Below are 20,446 nucleotides of genomic sequence, written 5' to 3'. Positions count from 1 at the left end.
CTCCTAACAGGGACTTCTCCTTCCGCCTGTGTGGTCGGCAAAGCGCTCTCCAGAATATCAGAATATCGGCGGGGGTACAGCTTAGACATGCTGAGCATCTTTGTTGAACTGCTGGGGAAACTAAGGCCCGTAGCGCCCACCCCTCTCCCCCTTCGTGAGTGGCTCTAGGTACCCCAGGAGTCAGCAACAGACTTAGAGCCAGACCCCAGGCCTCCTGATTGCCCCTGCAGGGCGAACTTGCCCCCCATTCCACCCCACCCCAGCAAGGAGAGCTCAGCCTGGGAGGAGCATGCCGCAGCCTCTGTCCTTTAGGTGAGCTGAGGCTGAGAGAATCTCAGCTCCCATGACTCCTTTGCCTCTAGGCTCAAAGGAAGGGAAGCAGTGGTCAATCAGGTGGGCTTCCTGGATGGAGCAGCCTTTGAGACTGGCTCCAGGGGAAGCAGAGTTCAGCCAAGCTGCACTGGGCATTCCTGGCTGGGACGCCTGCGGCTGAAATCTAACCTTGCCTCTATCCCTGATTCAGTGTGTGACCTTCAGCAGGTCCCTGGCCCTCCCTGGGCAGAAGGGGGGTGGATGGAGATAGCAATCCATGTCTCGCCCGAGGGTCCAGTTAGGTAATGGATACGAATGTGCTTTGTGTCCTGCACAAGAAGGAACCATTGTTCCGGTCCTGGGAAAAAAGTGCCCTCCCTCCACACTTTCAAAGGGGTGACGTTCTCTTCCTCCGTGCTTTGGGGAAAAGTGATCCAGCAGCGGTCAGAGAGGAGCTCCAGTTTTCCCACTTGTAAAATGGGAGTGATAATACCTCCGCAGAGGTTGCTGTGAGAATAAGAGAATGCCAGGCGGTGGTAATACGTCCCTGCTGCAGAGGGAAGGGCTGGCTGGGACGGACTCTGCGGAGTCTCCGTTCTCAGCTTGGCTCCTCCCGAAACGGCACTGAGGGGCCCGGGCCTGGCCGTGCGCGCGCCAGGGAAGCAGCTCGGTCGTTATTTATGAAACTCCGGGAGCATGGCTGGGGCAGAAGGTGGGGACCCGCGGAGGGGCTGCGGCCCCCACGCTGTGGCCTCGGCACAGCCCTGTGAGGCTCCGGGCTAGCGCGTCCTAGGGCCCCCAGCTCTTCCACTCTGTCGTGAGCCGCCCCCCCTGCCGTGGGCTGATGCACCCTGAGGGCTGGGTGAGGGAGGGGGAGCCCCAGGCCGGCCTGATCTCCTCTTCCCGCCTAATGAACCCCTCTGAGTGCACCCCAGGAGAAGCAAGGGCAGCCCCAGGCCTAATTACCCAGCTCTGCGTAGCCCAGGAAAATCAATCCAGCCTCTTAGGCAGCTCAGAGCTGGGGCTGGGGTGGAATCCCTTTCCCTGCTGGCCCTAATGCTATAATAGGCCCTAATGCTATAATACGTCTCCAGCCATCCCCCACTGCCCCTCCCCCAAGTGACCTGAGGTCAGAACCAGGGTGATGGGTGGGGCCGACCTGGCCCCCTGGCCCCGAGCTCCCAGCTGACTTTTCCTAAGCTTTCCGTGGACTCCAGCCTCCCCATTTGCAACTTGGTGAGGAAGGAGCAGGCCCGAGGCTAGATGCCATCCAAAGGGGTCCCCGAGGTCTGGCCTGCAGATGGGCAGGCTCAGAGGGCCCCCCTCAATTTCTTTCTTCGGGCATCTGCAGGGCGGTGTGGGCCGAGGGCACAGCTGAAGCACAGCCAGGGTCCCGGGGGTGCACCGGACAGGTGTGAGGGTGTGGAAGGGTTGTCCCCTGCAGAGCCGGCCCTCGGGGAGGGGCCTGCCTTGGGACAGACTGGAAAACCGAAAACGGATCCACGTGCATGCGAGGACGTGGGCATGGGAGATGCACGTGGGCATTATCGCAGTATCTGTGTGGGACAGCTGCCCTGCCATTTGGTGAACGTAAAATTAGATCCCTACCTCTTACCTCAAACCCTAATAAATTCCAGATGGATTAAAAGTCTTTTTTGTTTTTCTATTTTTAAAACTTTTTTTTTTCTTTTTAGAAAGATAGCACATATTTATTGAGAAAACTCAATTTGGAAAGCTGTAAAGTCAAAGAAATTCTAGTCTTAATGCTTTAGAGACAAGACTGGCAGACCTCTGTCCATACACAGGTACAACCGAGTGGAGCTATAGACAGATGGGTATAGGCAGATGGATGGACTACAGATTAAATATAAACAATGAAGCTGAGAAAGTACCAAATATGAGTGAAATATTTAATTCCTTTTTTTCTGGGGGGGGGGACCTTTCTTAAGCACAATACAAAACACAAAAACAACAAAGGAAAGAGGGATAGATTTGGCTATATAAGAATTTAAAACTTTTAATGCAAAAGCAATATTAAAAAATCAAAAGTCAAATGATAAATTCAGGAAAAAATAGACCCTAGATATGAAGGCTTATTCCCTGACACAGAGAGAGCTTCTCTAATCCCATAAGAAGCCAGTGTCCCCCAACAAAACCTGCCTTGCTTGGCCTTGCGCCTGTCCCCCCCTCACTCTGCCTAGATCGGGGCTCCTCGACCTTGTCATCCCAGCAAGCCCATTTCTTCCAGCTTCACTACAGGTGTCTCCTCCTCCAGGAAGCACTCTGCCTAGATTGGGGCTCCTCAACCTTGTCATCCCAGCAAGCCCATTTCTCCCAGCTTCACTACAGGTGTCTCCTCCTCCAGGAAGTCCTCTGGACTGTCCCTAACTGGCAGAGTGAAGGATCTGGCCTTTGTGCTTCCAGCCAGCCCATGCCTGCGTCACTCGCCACACTCATTCCCAGGATTGGGGTTGCCTGTTTGCTGGTCATTTAGCTCTGGAGGCTGCTCAGCAGGGAGTCCAAACCTGGTTTATCTCCCAGAGTCCAGCAGGGCCACCGTGGAGAAGGGCTTAGCACTTGGGTGTAGAATGACTGAGCGAGGGGTGGTGAGGATGGGGAGGGCTGAGGCTGGAAATCGGTTTGGAATGGGGTGTGAGGTAGGGGTCTAACTCGATGTTTTCCCAAATGGGTTTCCCCACACCATCTGTTGAAGTCTCCACCATCCCTGTACTAATTTACCGTGTGCTAATCACCTGTCATGTTTCAAGGCCATTCTCCTTACAGCGTCCCCATTTCTTAATTGGACCCTGGGAGGATGAGGTGAGATGGGCTTTGAAGTCTTTTCCAAGTGAAACCCTAAGCGGCCCTCCTGCCATGCCTGTGACTCCTTGGTGGCTTTGAGGCAGTCGGGGACACTGGAGGCCCCCAGATCTGGGTGTGAGTCCTGGCTCCACTGTTATTTGCCCTGTGTGACCTTGGGCCAGTCACTTTACCAACCTGAGCGGTAAAATGGGACGATAATGCCATTTTGTAGAGCTGTGGACAGGATGAAACGGGCTTTTCTGAGTCCTCCCCACCCTGGAAGAGCTCACCCGGGGCTCCGTTCTCTGCAGCTGGGGGGGGGGGGGCCCGGGCGGCTGCCAGGCCAGGGCTTCCTGGGCCATTGCTGGCGTCCGGGGCTGCAGCCTGCAGAACCGGCCCAGCCTCTGGGTCCGCCTGGGCGTCGGCGCCCACCCTGGGCGGGGCGGGGCGGGCGAGCTGGCCTTCCTGGGCAGCCAGACTAACTCCCTGTAGGAAGTTTGGGGTGGGGAGGCAAAGACTTGATCACAGTCTTCGGGTAATTCGAGGGCTGTCAGCTACGACATGATAATTAGAGACCACGCCGGACTGGCGGTGGCCACTTACATCCGAAAGGGCGTTGGGGCCTCCGGCCCTCGGGTGAGTGGCGGTGGTGTCATCCCTGTGAACCCCGGAGGAACCCTGAGCCGCCGCCTGCCGCTCAAAGCCAGGTCCTTATTATATCCTGCACTCCCGGATCTTTGGCCCCCCAAAGCCTTGGGACTGAGCCGCCCAGCGCGCCGCGGGTACGGGCAGGAAGCCGGGCTCAGCCAGGGGCAGGCGCGCCCCGAGGCCGCTGGCGGCGTGGGTGGCCCGCCCGAGCCTCGTGCCTCCAGCACAGCCTGCCCGGCCCGGCCGCCTGCCCTGGACAGGAAGCGCTCGCAGGAGGCGCGGGCAGCTGCGGCACCCCTGGGGCAGACGTCGCCCCAGCTCCTGCCCCCGAGGCTGCAGCCTCCGCCCCGGGGCGGGGACAGGCGTCCTCGGGCAGCTTCCGGCTCCGGGACGCGGCGTGGGGGAGGTCTGCGGCTCGAGAGGCGGGCGCTCCTGCGCAGGCGCGTCCCGGCCCGCGCTCCGCTGCTCCGCCGCCGCCAGGTTCTGTTTTGGGACCTGGGAGGCGCCCCTGGCCCTGCGGCGGTGGGAGGGGCGTCTGGGTGTCTCCCGGGCGGCAGCCGGCGCGGCAGGCTCGCCCTGTGGCTGGAGGGGCGGCGGGCAGGGGCCCAGCGCTCTTTGCACGTGCTCTGCTCTGCGTGCAGGGGGCGCTAGGGCGGGAGGGACCCGGCGGAGACAGAGGTGGAGGCGGAGAGCGGCGGGCCACACCCGGCTTGCCCTGCGGGGTGCGCGCAGGAATGGCAGGGAGGTGAGGCGGGGGCGGGGGCGCGAGTCTCCCGCAGCCCTGGGGCTGGCGCCCCGGGATTCTCCACCACAGGCCCCCGCCGACCTCAGCCTGCCCCGCAGGGAGCCCGGTGCGGCCAGGGGCCAGCTCCCTCCCCTGCTGTCCTCCTCCTGCCCCGTCCCTCTAGAGAGCTGCCTCTGCCCACAGCTAGTCCCTGCTGCAGACTGGGTCAGCCCAGGAAGTGCCCCTGCCACGAGACAGCCACGGAGGAGGCTCAGCACCGTGGGACCTCCTTCCCTGGATCCCGGGGGGGCCCCTCCCAGCCCCCGCTGAGCCTGAGGCTGAGTCTCTGTCCTGGACAACGACTCCGAAGCATCCGAAGCACCCACGGGTCGCACCCTGTCCCACGGCATCTGAGCACCGCCTGCGTCTGGCCATGATGGCCCACGGGGCACATATCTCAGACCATCCCTGACCTTCAGGGGTCCACAGCCCACTGTACTGTCCCTTGTGATGCAGCTACTGGGTCACTGACATTCAGCACCCCCTCTAAGAGTACCCATCTGAAGAGGAGGGAACTGAGGCTCAGAGGGATGAAGTACCTTGCCCGAATGCCGCGCCAGGTCTGTCTCCCTCTGGAGCCCACGCTCCTTCCAGCTCCACAGTTTGGAATGTGATCCAGAGTCAAACTGGTTAGTATCAAGAGTCTGTCAGGAGTGGTCAGCGAAGGGACATCTTCAGGAGCCAGAGGATGGGAAGGCTTCCTGGAGGAGGAAGAGGTTTGACCTGGGGATGGCCCCAGAGAGAGTGGGGAGAGGAAGCCATCCAAGAGAGCCCAGCAGGGCTCAGGACCCCCGTACTGGGTTCCAGAGTGCAAGGGTGGGCTTTGAGGGGAGCTGTGGAGGGCTCCCAGGGCCCGCAGAGGACTGTCTCCTGTAGGGACACTTGGGCCCATGTCCACTGACCTTGGTTGGGGAAATTGCTCAACTTCTCTGACTCACTTCCACTGGCCCATAACAAAGCTTTGTGCACATTTGCAAAAGGTACCCTTTCCTCAGGACGCTTGCCCCCGTCTGCCTGGAAATCGCCCTTGCCGTTGAGCTCGATTATGGTAACCACCCCGTGAGTGTCACGTCGCAGTGTTGGACAGTGCACAACTTACTCACCCATACACGGTAGCCCTTCTCTGAGCCTCGGAGTCTTCACTTGCCCTCAGATGGGCTTAGATACCCATAAATAAATAACCCAGCCATTATGCAGACGATGAGAGATGGCGGATGTCGTGGAGTTCCCTTCCCTTTGGCCCCCCGCTGTGCCTGGGGCCCCTGAAGCCCAGTCCCCCCTCAGCGTGGTGGGGTGCAGCAGTGATTACCACTGCACGTCTCCGGGAGCAGGGCCAGGCCAGCTGGCTCCTGGGAAGAGCCGGCCCAGGCGCTCTTGTGTGATTTGCCCTGACAAGGACCACTGGAGCCGTTGGAGCCCCTTATCAGTGGAGCGGCTCCCGCCATCCCCTTCCTCACGCCAGCTCCTCGCCTTCCCCTTCCCCTTTCTTCCAGCCCCTGCCAGTCGCTTTTCCTCTAATTGTTCTTGGAATGACCCCGCTGCTTCCCTCCCACCGCATGTGGGGCGTCCTGCGGCTGCGGGGCCTCCAGCTGCCAGGACTTTAATCCCTCCTCGGGCCTCAACCCCCAGCTCACCCCCCACCCCGACTCTGATAAAAGGATTCCTAGTCCTGTTGGCTGGGACCTGCCCCTCCCCTGCTGTGCCCTGGGCGCCTCGCCCCCGACTGCCAGCTCAGGTCTTGTCACCTGCCCTGCTCCTGGCCACCTTCTTGCCCTGCTCCCCCCACCCGTCCTCTGGCCACCTGTCAGCGTCCCCTGGTTCCCGCCTCACTGCCCCCCAGGACAGCCTCCAGCACCCGGGCCGCCGCCGCCCTGCGGCCATGCCATCAGCCCCCCACCTAGTCCCACCACCTGGGCTTCCCTTGCCTGGGACCAGGTCTGCTGTGGGCGCCTTCCCCGCACCCCTCTTGGGGCTGGCCTTGGCCTTGCTGAGCTAGAGCAATCTCGCCGTGCTGCCGCTGGGTCCCAGGAGGCCACGGGCTCCCCTGCAGGGTGGGACGTTGAGCCCCCAGCCGCATCTCTCCTGGGTGGGAGGAAGGGGGTGTTCTCAGCTACCATTTTGTTACCAAGATTTTCTTCATTTCTTGCCCAGCGCCCACCCCTGGAGTACGAGGGCCACCCTAAGTTTAAGGTGCTCTCAGGACAGTGGGGGGAAAGACGTGTGAGGACACAGGGGCAGGACTGCGGGGTCTGCCTTGGCACAGGTGGACACGAGGTTCTGGGAGCTCTGGGGAGGAGGTCACCTCGGCTGGGATGGGGAAGGCCGGGAGGCGGGGACTTTTGAGGCAGTGCAGATGTGCCCCATGGACCAGAGAGGAATTGTTTTCTAGATGGAGGGCATGGCTGGTACAGGGGCACCAGCCTGAAAAAGAGCCTGATCGGGGAAGCACAGGAAATTCAGTGCGTGGAGCATAACACGCGTGGGTGAGGGCCGAGGCGGGGGCGGGGGGTGCCGAGCTGGGCCCGGGCCCGGTCAGGGGAGCCCGGGATGAGGGGCTCGGGGCTCGGGCCGGTGGGGGCTCCTGAGCAGGGCCGTGGCACGGCCACACGTGGATCAACCTGGGAGACATGGCCCACCTTTTGGGAGACCCGGCTGCTCAAACTGCCCGTGAGCAAATAACCCAGGCAGCACGAGAGACTCAGAGGGGCTCTAGCCCCCCTGAGGGGCGCTGCTGGGTCTCCAGAGCCTGGCGGCGCCCCGGCCGGGCCGGTCATGGTGGGAGTGCCGGGAGAGAAGGTGCGGGCTCCGACCGGGCAGCGCGGAGCCCTGTGCGGGGCTCTCAGCCCCGGGCCCGGCCATGGGCAGCAGGACAGGGCCACGGTCCTTCCCTGCTGCCCCGACAGCCCGGCGGCCCCTGGCCGGCAGCCCCCAGGGGTGCGCACGGCCTGCCTGCTCCTCGCCGTGGCCCTCCACTCCTGAGCGGGGCTGTGTGCGCTGAGCCTGGGGCCAGCGCTCCCGGGTGGTCTGGCCTCTGAGAAGCCGGACACCCCAGCCCACGGGAAAGACTGGGATTTGGGGTGTCTCTCCTTAGAGCACCAGTGGCCTGGCTCTGCCCACGGCTGTGATCGGTGCTCGGCGAGCGATGGCGCCTGCTTTAATTACCAGACAAGCTCGGGCCTCCCTGCCCAGTGCGGGGCACGAGCGTTCGCTCAGTGCCACCCAGCCCCTGGAGCGGGGCAGGGGACGGTCCCGACAGGCTGTCGTAGCGCTGGCTGCTTGCCTGGCGGCGTTCTGAGCAGGTGACTTGTCTCATCTCATTTTATTCTTTAATCTGCCCCCCAGAAGGCTAAGGGCCTTCTCACTTCAGGCGACACTCAGGCCTGGAAGAGGAAGTGGCCCGGCTGGAGGTCGCAGCCTGTGAGCTGTGGGCAGGGTCGGTGCCCCGCCGCCTGCCTCCAGGAGCTGCGCTTTCGCCTCTCCAGGCTGTCTCTGGGCTCCGCAGAAGGGAGGGGTACTGGATGGCGCCCCAACCAGGCACGCTCACGGAGTGGAGTAGGACGGGGGCGCTGCGCGACAGTCACAGGAGCAGACCACGGTCACAAGGCGGCCAGTGTAAAGACGGGCAGGAAACTAAAAAAAATCTATTTAAAAAAAACCCAACCATGTGAGCAAGTAGGCAACAGAGTTTCAGGAAATTAAAACCTGTTTCAAATGAGAAGTTTATAGAAAGTAAACAATGCCATCAAAAATAAAAATCACAAAAATTTTTTAAAAAGACAGGGCAGGCTAATGTGGCAGGAGCACAGAGGAGGGGGCCAGGGCAGAAGGGGCGTAATCCTGGAAGGCTGCACAGAGGAGGTGACATTTGCGCTGATTTGCAAGGTAAATGGGAATGTTAGGAAAGAAGCCCAGGTAGCAAGGTAGCAAGTCACCTTTCCAGGGTGAGGGAACTGGGTAGGAAGGGGACGAAGGTGGAGAGGCGGGCCAGGGGACACAGCCAGGTCTCCCTGCTGGGCTGAGGCGCCCCATTAAGAAGTTAAATGGGGGCTGGCTGTCCTGTGGGATGGAGGTCAGAGCTGCCGAGGTGGGAGCAGGGAGCCCGGCGAGGGGCCTGGCAGTGTCCAGGGGACAGGGGCCTGGCAGTGTCCAGGGGACAGGTGCTAGGCTCGAGGGATGTGTTGGAGAACTGTAAGGAGGTCAAGGGCACAGCCCCAAGCCCCCAAGGACAGGCTGGTCCTTGTTCTCTCCCCAGTGGCATCTGAGCCCCTGACCCCGCCGCACCCCGCCTCAAGGGGGTGGGCTGTCCTGCGGTCTCAGCAGTTTCCCAGCGTGCAGGATATTCCACCCTCGTGGTGCTTCCAAGATAAGAAGGACGGATGACAGCCGCGGGCCCAGCCGGAAGCACCTGCAGCCTCCCAGCCCTCCCTCGGGAAGCCGTGGAGGGCTCAGCGCTGGGGACACAGGCGACCGGCCGCTGGGCCCCTGGTGCCTGAAGGGGGCGTTTATTCAAGTCTCAAGGCCCGGGCTCTTGTCTTTAACCCTCTGCTAACTTGCTGTGTGACGTGGGCCAGTCATTTTACCTCTCTGGGCCGCGGTGTTTGTGTCTGTAGTGTGGGGTGGGGGTCAGGAGAACTGCACCTGCTTTGTAGGAACGTGCGAGGGTTGGAGGAGATGAGGGGTCTCACGCATTGCGGACCACCGGGTCGGTGCTTCCGGGGCCTGTACCGGAAGGGGCTCAGGCTGCAACCAAAAGAGCGAGCTCTGGGGCGAGCCCCCCGCTCCCAGCTCCCCCACCGCTTGTGCCTTTGGGCTGTGTGATGTTGGACAGGGTCACTTCCCCTCTCTTGGGCCTCACTTCCTTGCCTGTGCAAAAAAGGTGGTTCTCGCCTGGCGGGTGTTGCTACGAAGTGGGGGGAGGGGGGAGCGCTCCAGGAGGGGCGGCGGGGGCGGCCCCGCCCAGTGACCCTCTCGCTCTGCTCTTCCAGTGGGAGCGCCTCTGGTTCCTGCTCCTCAGCCTCACCTTCGGCCTCGCCCTCACCTGGCTCTACTTCTGGTGGGAAGTCCAGAACGACTACGATGAGTTCAACTGGTGAGTGGCCCAGGGGCTGCTCGGGGAGCCCGGTGTGGCCTCGGTTCCCAAGGTGCCCCGTGAAGGACGCGCCGTCCCCGCCCCTCCTGTCCCCAGCAGCCCGGCCAGGTGCCCCGGCTCCCCAGCGGAGGCCCACAGGTGGCCTCCGGACTTTCTTAAAAGCCATAAATCAATTATTCATTCCCGCGGGTGTCCAAAGAACAGGGCTGTTGTGGGTACGTGGGAATGTTCCCTGCAGGCCGTGATGGGACACCGAGGCCCGGAGAGGGGCAGGAGCACCCATGGCCACAGACCCAGTTAGTGCCAACAACGTGTGTTAAGGGCAGTCTGAGGGAACTGAGGCTCAGAGAGGTTAAGCAGCGTTTCCAAAGCCACACAGCAAGATGCAGATGGATCTGGGATGGGGCTGGAGGCTGATATCACGCTATCCCCAGAGCCACCCTCTCTGCCCCAGGGAATGAGCTCCTTGTCACTCAAGCAGAGCTGGGCTGGAGACCCCCAGCCCCTTCCCCCAGTCCCCTCCACTCTGAGGGGTCGGTGCTGGGGTTCAGGAGAGCCTGCCCTGACCTCCTGCTCTCGAGTGTCTTTGGGGCTGTTCCTGCAGCAAGGCCCAGGGAGCAGGGCTGGGCCGGGAGGGGCGGGAGGAGCCACCGAGCTGTTGCCACCAGGAGGCCTCTGCCGGAAGCGGGCACGGCCGAGAGAAAGGGCCGGAACAGCGTTCCAAAGGGCACTCACTGCAGGCGCGTCCTGCCCCTCTTTGGGCCTCAGTTTCCCCAACCGTACAGTAAGATAAGTGCACTCAGTGATCTTCTGGCAGCAGATTTCCCCCGGAGTCTAAGGGTAGGGGCCAGGGAAGGGCATGAGGGGGGCCTCCTGGGCTCCTCCCCTCCCCCTCGGGGGCCCAGGATGGCAGCAGTCCTGACGCCACCTGGCGCTGACCCGGTTCTCTGCTGACCTTGAACACTTGCTGCCTTCTCTGAGCTCAGGCTGCCCGTGTCCAGGGAGGGTGTGACTATTTCAGTCTTTCTGGAGAAGAACTTATCACCATCCACCGAGATGGTTTAAAAGGTCATCCTTGGGGAGTAGATGCAGCTCACATGATTGAGCGCCTGCTTCCCATGTACGAGGGCCCAGGTGCAATTTCCAGTACCTCCTAATGACTGAAATGAAAATACCAACTCGGGGGAACCCATGTAGCTCAGTGGTTGAGCACCGGCTTCCCACATACCAGGTCCCAGGTTCAGTCCCCGGCCCTGGTACGTCAAAAGCAAAGCAACACAAAACCAGAAAACACCTTTCTCTTTGACCCTATAGTTCCATTTGTAGAACCTATCCTAAGGAAATAATCAGAATACAGAAAGACTTATGTACAATAAATTAGTAGGAAGTTGGTTGCATAAATTATGTTAATTCATTGGAATGCCACATGGCTGTTAAATGTTTTCTAAGGTTTTTTGCTGACGTTGGTAGAGAAGAGCATTTCCTGAGCGCTCGGGCGCCTCACCTCACTTCACCCTCATGAGGGGGATTTGGTTCTTCTAGATGAGGAAAGTTAGGCTCAGAGAAGTCAGGGATGACATTTTATTAATTCTAAGGCCCCGTCTTTTCACATTATTACCTTGAAATTGAGATGACTCTCCCGATCTGTGGCACCTTAGAGGTTTCTGAAGCCTGTCCCCTCAGCAAGGTCCTGCGAGCCGGGAAGCGGCAGAGCTGGGGTCTGACTCCAGCACGTGCTTCTCTCGGAAGCTGGCTCCCAGGCCCCGCGCCGCGCCCCCCGCCCCCCCCTGCCCCCGCCCTGCGCGCCCAGGTTTGCCACCCCCCCCCGCCCCCGCCCCGCGCGCCCAGGTTTGCGGGGTGTGTGCATACAGAAGCAGGGGAAAAGAGAAAATGCCCCCCGGGAGAAATGGCCGCAGCGTCTTGTGAATAGTGACTTCTGGACAGGAGAACTGGGGGAATCATAGTTTTCTTCTTTATGCGTCTTGCCATCCCCAGCACGAGCAGGCGTGACTGCTGATCAGGGCAGTGACAGGCCTCCGTTCCGGGCAGCGCCTGGTCACAGCTGGCCGCGGCCCGCCTGGCTGTCAGAGCTGGCAGGACCGTCCGGGGCCTGGGTGGTGGTGGTGGGGGGTGTCTGAGCCTGCCCCTCTCCTCCCGGCAGGTACCTCTACAACCACTTGGGCTACTGGAGCGACTGGTCGGTGCCCATCCTGCTGGCCACAGCCGCCGCCTTCAGTTACGTCGCGGGCCTCCTGGTAGGTGGGCTCTCTCAGGGGCGGGGGCCCTGCTCCCGTGGGCGAGGGGGTCCTGGCCTGGCCGCGGCTGATCAGAAGCCCACCCTGGGTGGCCGCTGCTGCTCTGAGGTCCCGGCCCTCCACGGCAGGAGGTCAACTTGCTTTTCCAGCCTCGCTCGCTGTCCCTCCCTGGAATGTTTTGTCAGGAGGCGCCAGCCCAGCTCTCAGGGCCCACTGCAGACTCCTGCTTCTGGGACACCAGTAGCCAGGCGGGGGCTCCTTGGGGACAGGGCTCAGGACTCTTTCAGAATCCTGGGCCTCTCGAAACATTGGACGACTTAAACTGGGCAGTCCTAGTGCCACAGGGCCCAGTAACCCACTTGAGGGAAAACCCCAGAGAAGGGGAGTCGCGAGGCCGTTGCTGCAGGGAGGGGGTGTTCGGAGGCCCCAGAGCAGCAGTGGGGCGCGGGGTACCTGGGGACGCGTGGAGCCTGACTGCCTCCTGGTGGGTGCCTCCTCAGGTCCTGGCGCTGTGCCACGTCGCCGTGGGGCAGCAGATGAACCTGCACTGGCTGCACAAGGTAAGCTTGCCCCTGCGGGCCGGGGAGAGAGGGCAGGGGGAGCTGGGGGGCTGCAGAGGCGGGGCAAGCGCCTCCCCTGGATGGTGATACACGGAGCACCCACTATATGCCGTTCCCACCACCTGCTTACATTAACTCAGTTAATCCTCGCCGCCACCCTATCATGTAGGAACGGCTATCGTCCCAGTCTGCAGTTGGGAAGACCGAGGCGCAGAGAGGTTAAGGGACCTGCCCAAGGTCTCCCGACTGCTAAGTGGGTCCCAGCCCTGTGGCCCCACTGTTAACCAGCCGAGCCCACAGCGTGTGGCTCAGCACCGCCCTCTGGTGGCGCTGCCTCCAAGCGCCCCTCTCCTTTCTGGCTTTCTAAAAAACAAAAAGCAAAAGCCCTGATCCAGCAGTGTTGTCCCCCCACCCTGCTCCACAGCTTCTTGCTCCCAGGCTGAGTGGACTCCCAAGCCGGCTCCAGGGCCCTGCAGGCTCTGGCCCCAGCTGCCCTCTGCCAGCTCCCCCAGCTTGGGCTGCGTGACTCACTGCGGCCCCCCAGCGCCTGCCTGCGCGCTACTTTTAGCGCTTTGTTCCTGCCCTCCCTCTCTTCTCTCCGTCAGCCCCTCTCCCTGATACTCCTTCCCCACGTTCCAGGCTCCTGGGCTCCCCCAGCCCCCACAGCTCCCCTGCCACACGCTTGGGCCCCTGCACTGCTGCCTTCCCTCTGCCTCCCCAGCCGCCACCCCCGTCAGGGGGCTTCTCACGGGCCAGCATCAGCTCTGTGGGCTCCGGGTCCCCAGCGCTCCACTCGGAGCTGGGCCCCGAGCAGGCGGCGTCCTGTCTCCCGGAGCCTCGGCCTGCTCCCTGGCCGTGGCTGGCACTCACGGGGCTGAGGACATGCTTCCGACGCCTGCTCTTCTGGAGGCCCCGTGGGTGCAGCGCTTGAACAAAGCCTGCTGGGACAGAGCCCTTGCTCCTCCAGGAGGGCCACGGGGACAGCTGGTTTCTCTGCCTAGAGCCTGGCTCAGAACGGACATGACGTTGAGGAAGGGCAGAAACTTCCAGCAGGGACCCGGGGCCGTGCCGGGTCAGGGTGACTCGCCGGCGGGGCCTGCTTTCCGCTGGACCGGGTGGGCTTGGAGCAGGAGCAGGGAGGGGGACGTGGTGGGCTCGGCTGAGCTGCGTGGAGTGTGCGGTGCCGGTGGCCTCCAGGGGGGCGTCTGGGGTTGGCTGATTTCCCAGGTCTGGAGCTCGGGGGATAGACCCGGGGTACGGGGTCGTCAGCGCACAGATGGTGCCGAAGGCGTGGAGGCCTGAAGAGCCGCAACAGCCCCTGGTCCCCTCCTGCCTCCCTCCTGCTTGTCACTCTGTCCTTCTGGGGTCCCCTGGGGAGGCACTCCCTTCTCCCAGCAGCAAAGCTACCACATGAAAGCACCCCGCCAGCTGGCAGCCCTCGGTGGGGCCGCAGGCTCTGTGGCCGCGTCCTCCGGGCCGGGCCGTGGCAGCTCTCAGCAGGTCAGCTCCCGCCGCCTTGAACCCAGCAGAGGCCTCCGCGGTCGCTGGGCCGGCCCGAGGCGGCAGATGAATGCTGCATGTCTTCTCGTGGGGACAGGAGGATCGGCTCCTTCATCTCTGCTGGTGGCAGCGCCGGTGGGAGTCCTGCCTTCCTCCCCACTCTGCCCCCTCCTGTGTGATCTCAGCACAAAGGAAGGCTCCTTCCAGGCCAGCTGACCCAGAGTATCCAAGAGATTCCACTATTCTGTTTCCAAGATTCCGTTGTCATTTGATTCTTTTTTTTTTTTTTTAGGAGGTACCGGGGATTGAACCCAGGACCTCGTACATGGGAAGCAGGAGCTCAGCCACCGAGCTCCATCTGCTCCCCCGTTTGATTCTAAGCTGCTAAGGAATCCTTATTCTTTTTATTTGTTTTAATTAATTTTCGACTGTGTGATACATTGACGTGATTCAAAACCCAAAGGCACGAATCAGTGCACAGTGAGAATCTCCCTCCTACCCAGCCCCAGCCCCCAGCTCGTCTCTTCAGAGGTTGCATGTGCTCTCTGCGTCTTCCAGAGGTATTTTAAGAGCATACAAACATATAGATATACATAGACTTTGCATATGCACTTCCTTTTTTCCCCAGATTTTCTTGTTGTTGTTGTTGTTTTTACTGTGGTAACATATAGACAGCACGACATTTCCCACCTCGGCCACTGATTCAGGGATGTTAATTGCAGCCACAGTGTCATGCGACAAACAGAAACTTGTCCTTTTGCTTTAAAGCCAAGTAGCTTCCGGTCCAGTCTTTTCTGCACCTGAACAGAAGACTCCTCAGCGCCCGCCTGCTGGGGTCCCACACTTGCTTCTCTCCCTCGGTCTGGATGTGCCCGTCCCCTCTTGAAGGGCCCGAGGGACTTTCCGGTTGTTTTCAGCCCTTTACGTTTACTAGGAGGCAGTGACCTGGAAGAGGCATTGCTGGTAAAGCACGTGCATTTTTGTAATTTTGATCGTTCTTGTCAGAGTGCCTCCTTAGAAGAGCCCGATTCCCACTCTTTCCACAGCATCTGGCTGTGCTGATAAAAGCTCATCTCCAGTGATGTGTGAGCTCTCTTGACTTCTGTCGATCCAATGGGTGAAAAGTGCTTCCTCCATGTAATTTTTACTTGCCTTTGCCTTCCCATGAGTTAGGCCTGGCATTTTTTCACCTGCTTGAGTCATCGGCATAGCCTTTTCTACAAACTGCTTCTTCGTAGTTGTTGCCCCTTTGACTTTGGGATTTGTTTTTTGCTTGTTAATTTACTGGAGCTCTTTATAGATATGGGAAGCCAGCTCTTTGTCTGAGGGGCTTCAAATAATTCTCCCCAGTTTGTCATGGATCTCTTGATTTTGCTGATAGTGTTTTGCCATTGGAATTTTTAAAAATTTTAGATGCTTGAATCTATCACCTTTTTTCATGACTCCTGATTATAAAAAATTTCTCTGTGACATCATTTGGCAATGATATGTTTCCACTTCTTTAACATTTACATTTTTTATCTTTTTGCAAGTTATTTTGAGGTATAGCATGAGGGATGGCTCTCACTTGGTTCTTTCCACTTGGCTCCCCCATCTTGCCAGCTCTATGATTGAATAATCCATCTTTTCCCAATCTAACGTAAGATGCCACTTTTACCGCATATTAAATATTTGTCTGTATTTAGATCTATTTACGGACTCTTTATTTACTCTTATTTGTCTGCTTGGTCTTTACCCAGTACTATCCTGCTTTAAATACTGTAGCTTTACAGTCTTGATCTCTGTTTGGGGAGTCTCTGGGTCGCCCTGAGTCCCGAGGAGCAGAGGGGCTGGAGGACAGAGGTGCTCAGAACGCGGGGAGAGAGCCGTTGCAGGTGGGCTGGCTGCTGCGAGCAGTGCGGGTGCCACTCGCTGCCCTCCCCCTGCTCTCCAGCCCTCCTGAAGCACCTGCTTCCCAGAGCCCCTCCCCCCCAGCCCCCAGGAGAAGTCCAGGAGATGCGGGAGAAGGTTGAAGGGTGGTGGGGGCTTTACAGTAAGTGGGAGCCCCTCTCTCGGAGCCATACCCTTCCTGCCCCGCCCTGCCCCCTAGAACTGGCTCAGATGTCACTCCTGGGAGGTGCCTGATCTCAGCTGCCTGCTCCCGGGCTGTCCCCGTCGTGGCACTGGTCATTCTGCACTGCTTCAGTCAGTGGCCTCACCTGTCCCCTGTCAGACCAGCAGCCCTCCTCCCCTCGCCCCCTCACCACCCAGGATGGGCCAGCCCAATTCCTCTGTGTGGTCCCCGGCCCCGGCCCCGCTGTCCATAAGTGACCAGACCTAAGGCCTGGAGGAGAGCACCGAGGACCACACCACGGCAAGTCCCTTCTGTCCCCTGCCCAGGCTTAATCAGCCCTTCCACACTCACACTTCTCTCCAAACATCTCTCTCCACAGTTCGTCCTGGTGTCTAGCCTCTGTCCCTCCAGCTGCAGCTTAATGGAATGGAAGTTACATTCACTGGGGGCCTCCCGTGTGTCAGTCCCTGTGCTGGTCATGACAGCAATAAACCATCTTGTATCGGGCAGGCCCTACACCTGTCAGGCGCTTTTCACACGGTGTTCCATCCTTCCTTGCAATCTTCCTCTGCTTTTGATATTACGGCTCTGGCCATTTTTAAAAAGTATACCAGTAACATTTAGTAAGCATCTGCTGTTTTGGCACCGGCCACTGTGCTAAGCACGTCACTTACATTTTCTCATTGATCTCCCCCAGGCCCCTTTCTGGGAGGTCCTCGCTGTCCTGTTTTACAGCGCAGGAAGTGATGAGGCTAAACGTCCCCCTCAGGCGCGCAGCCTGGATGTGGCTGAGGGGCGGGTGGGACTTGAGCCACGTGGACCACTGTCCCGGTGGGACCACAGAATCCAGAGGTCGGCCGCCCCCAGAGACACCCCCCCCCCCCCCCCCGCTCGGCTCTGCCAGGCTGGGCTCCGGCTCCTCCTGGGTCCCAGCACCCAGGCAAGGCACCCTTCGCCCGCCACCCCTCCCATCCACAAGTCCCACCGGGAGAGAAAGCCGAGGGCCACGTGGCCCGTGTCCAGGCCTCCTGGCCTGGGCTTCGCCTCCCCAGCCAGGGCGAAGGAGTCACAATGCAATTACTGGGCTGTAGGTCCCTGTGTGGAGCAGGGCTCGACACTGCAATAATGACGCTGAGCATAACGGCTGCCACTAGAGAAACTGTAAAACTCAGAGACAATACAAATTTTAATTGCGTTAGGACGATGGGAGATCGGTTTTATTACAAGAACTTCCCCGAGCAGTTCCGTATGGTAATAAGCCCATTCAGAAACGACCCCTCGGAGACGCCTGCCGTGGCAGGGATCCCTCCGGCGGCCACAAGGGGGCACTTGTGTGCCGGCGGGGAGGCGGGTGATTGCGCCCGCACCTGGGAGGTGAGCCGGGCCTGGGGCAGGGAGGAGCCTCAGGGCCGGGCAGGAGCGCCAGGGCAGGCTGCCCGAGGAAAGCGCGCCCCCCCCCCCCCCCCAGGCAGGCCGGGCGGGGTCCGAGTCCCGGGTTCAGCCCCTTCCAGGCTGCGCGGCCAGGCAGGCCCTAGCCCCTCGGAACCCCTCTGCCTGGTGTAAAATGAACGTGACCAGACGTTGGGAGAATAAATGGAGGCTGCGGGAGGGGCCTGGTGCAGACCTGGGCCCACGTGGGACCTGTTTCCCCCCCCCCCCGGAGCTGGCTTGTCGGCTCTAAAGGCCCTCACCTGGCCCGCCTTCTTTCTGTGTCTTATTGGAACCTTCGTGTCCAGGCCGATGGGCTGGAATGACAAACCTCCAAAGGAAAACTTCATCTCAGGCAAGAATTCCTCTTCTCCGCCTGGCAGGGAACAAAGGAAGATCACTGTCTAGAGGTTCAGTTAGTCCTTGCTCAGTGGTTGGCGGGCTCCCAGGTGCTGCTGCCTCCAGGAAGGGCCACCGCGGGAGAGGGACTGAGGCCCTGCTGATGTGGGGAGGAGCGGGTGGGCAGGTGTGGTGGCACCGCAGCCGCGCGGCCTGGGCTTTAGGGAGGCAGGGTGGACTCGAGGGGGCTGCTGGGGGCTGAGGAGCCAGAAGCCAGGCCTCGCCTAATTCGGGGGCACGTCTTGTGTTGCGTGACGCTTCACATCCCACCTGTCCCCAAAGAGCTCCTTACGTGAACGTGCCGCCCAGTCCGCCCTCAGAGCCGGTCACTCGGTCTCCAGGCCGCTGTGGGAGGCCAGCCCCGTGGCAGACTCGGCTTTGGGGAGCAAGCCTTGGAAATGGGCAGGGGCGCAGATTTGTGGCCAGAAGCGCCGCGGGGGGCCGAGTGGGTGCGGGAGGCCGGGTTGGGGTTCAGGCTCCTGCAGGGACCCTGGTCAGCTTCCAGCGCCGTGACCCTGGGCAGTCACCCCTCTAGCAGAGCCTCAGTTTCCCCCTTTGTCTTGCGGGATGGAAGGATTTTCCTTACTAGGGTGCTGGGAATGAATGGCAGGTGGGTGCAGGGGTGTGACCTGCGGGGGAGCCCCATTTGCTCCCCTCCTCACCCTCAGCAGAGCTGGGCCCTGGGGCGTCCCTGCCTTACCCCAGCTCGGCCTTCTCCCCCCGCCCCCCGTCTGTCTCCTGCTCTCGCTGCCTCGCTGGCTCTGTCTCCTACCTCTCTCTCCCCATCATCTGTCCGTCTAACTCTGGCTTCCTTTCAGACCGTCCCTCTGTCTGTCTTTCTTCCCCTCTTCCCACCTCTTTGTCCATCTCTCTTGCACTCTCCAGTTCTCTCTTGGGCTTCCTCTCTTTGACTCCCTCCCTCAGACCTCTGGGGGCCCTGGGGCTGCCCAGGCCCCCCAGCTCTGACCCCCTGCCCGGCGTCTCTCCCCCTTCCAGATAGGGCTGGCGGTCATCCTGGTCTCCACGGTGGTGGCCATGTCGGCCGTGGCGCAGCTGTGGGAGGACGAGTGGGAGGTGCTGCTGATCTCCCTGCAGGTGAGCGGGGGCTGGGGGAGCGGCAGGCCCAGAGCAGGGCAGGGCGCGGCCAGGGTCACAGCCAGAGGCCCAGAGGGTGCTGTAAGCTAGGGCCTGAAACGCCCACCTCCCCCACTGGGCAGTTAGAGACGGGGGCGGGCTGTCGGGACGCGGGTAACCTGTCACCCCCCACGCCAGGGCACAGCGCCGTTCCTGCACCTGGGCGCCCTGGTTGCCATCACGGCACTCTCGTGGATCGTGGCTGGACAGTTTGCCCGCGCAGAGAGGTCCTGTGAGTACAGTGGGCAGGCCCAGCCTCCCCCCACCCACCGAGGGCCAGGGCTAGCCTGTCAGCTGGGGGCTGGGGTCGGGTGCCAGGGCTAGCCTGTCAGCTGGGGGCTGGGGTCGGGTGCCAGGGCTAGCCTGTCAGCTGGGGGCTGGGGTCGGGTGCCAGGGCTAGCCTGTCAGCTGGGGGCTGGGGTCGGGTGCCAGGGCTAGCCTGTCAGCTGGGGGCTGGGGTCGGGTGCCAGGGCTAGCCTGTCAGCTGGGGGCTGGGGTCGAGTGGGGCCTGCGCGCTGGGTCCGAGGGGCCCACAGAATCCGCGGAGCTGCAGCCTCGGTGCCTGGCAGTGCTCTTCTCCGCATCTCTATGTCTGCACGTGCACGAGCCTTGGAAGCCGGGTTGCCCTTCCCAGCAAGGATGGAGGCTGCCGGGGCACAGAGTCCCCTCAGCATCTGGGTCCTGGCAGGGGGACGAAAGAGGGACCCAGCACCCTACCCCCAACCTGCCGGGGCTCAGGCTGGGCTGGTGGGAGCAGAGCGGCTCCCGGGGTGCTCACGGCCCGTTTCCGCAGCCGCCCAGGCAGCCATTCTCTGCACCTTCTTTGCCGCGGTGTTCGCCCTCTACCTGGCCCCGCTCACCATCTCCTCCCCCTGCATCATGGAGAGAAAGGACCTGGGCCCCAAGCCCGCCCTCATTGGCCACCGCGGGGCCCCCATGGTGAGTGTCCCTGCGCGTCCCAACAGACCGGGGTGGGGAGGACTTGGCCGAGCTGGCCTTCCAGGAGACAGGCAAGGGCCTGGGGGCAGCTTGCTGGAAACTAGATGGGCTGTGGGCGGTGGGCTGAGAACAGCGACGTGTAGCGTGGAAAATAAGGCTAAGTGCTTCGACGGATGGAACCCTGAAGAGCCCTGTGGCATCTCGCTGAACAGATTTCACCTTTAGGCCAAGGGCCCCGGAGATGCAGAAGGGTTTTCCGCAGGGCTGTGGCTTTAGAAGGGCGCTCGGGAGGCTGTGCAATTGGCCAGCGAGGCAGAGGAGAGGCAGGGAGGCGGCAGAGGAGGCTGGGGCAGCCCAGGGCAGAGGCGCCGGGTGTGGGGGGTGCAGGGCGCGGTGGGCCGTGGCCAGGCAGGGGTGGGGCCCGCGGGGAGGAGTGGGATGAGGGCCGGCTGCAGCTCCACAGCGGGGGCTAAAGGAAAGGTGCACTGGGCCTTGGGAGGGGCGGTGAGGGGTCCCGGCCTTGCCCTGTGAGCCTGCACCGGA

The 20,446-nt window shown here is 61.3% G+C and overlaps 1 protein-coding gene across 6 annotated transcripts in view; it reads left to right on the top strand.

Moving 5' to 3' along the window:
* GDPD5 (glycerophosphodiester phosphodiesterase domain containing 5) overlaps window positions 1-20,446 on the top strand; it is an 82,366-nt gene that overhangs the window by 49,568 nt on the left and 12,352 nt on the right. For all 6 annotated transcript variants that reach the window (XM_058305971.2, XM_058305968.2, XM_058305970.2 and 3 more), the window contains 6 exons: window positions 9,532-9,635; window positions 11,797-11,890; window positions 12,391-12,450; window positions 18,827-18,925; window positions 19,103-19,196; window positions 19,758-19,903. In XM_058305971.2, the coding sequence (XP_058161954.1) occupies window positions 9,532-9,635; window positions 11,797-11,890; window positions 12,391-12,450; window positions 18,827-18,925; window positions 19,103-19,196; window positions 19,758-19,903 (597 nt within the window). The remainder of the gene's footprint in view (window positions 1-9,531; window positions 9,636-11,796; window positions 11,891-12,390; window positions 12,451-18,826; window positions 18,926-19,102; window positions 19,197-19,757; window positions 19,904-20,446) is intronic.

This window comes from Dasypus novemcinctus, chromosome 10, assembly GCF_030445035.2.
Source record: "Dasypus novemcinctus isolate mDasNov1 chromosome 10, mDasNov1.1.hap2, whole genome shotgun sequence".
Taxonomy (NCBI): domain Eukaryota; kingdom Metazoa; phylum Chordata; class Mammalia; order Cingulata; family Dasypodidae; genus Dasypus; species Dasypus novemcinctus.
Note: the sequence above shows the minus strand (reverse complement) of the source record. Positions and strands in the feature narration are given on the sequence as shown.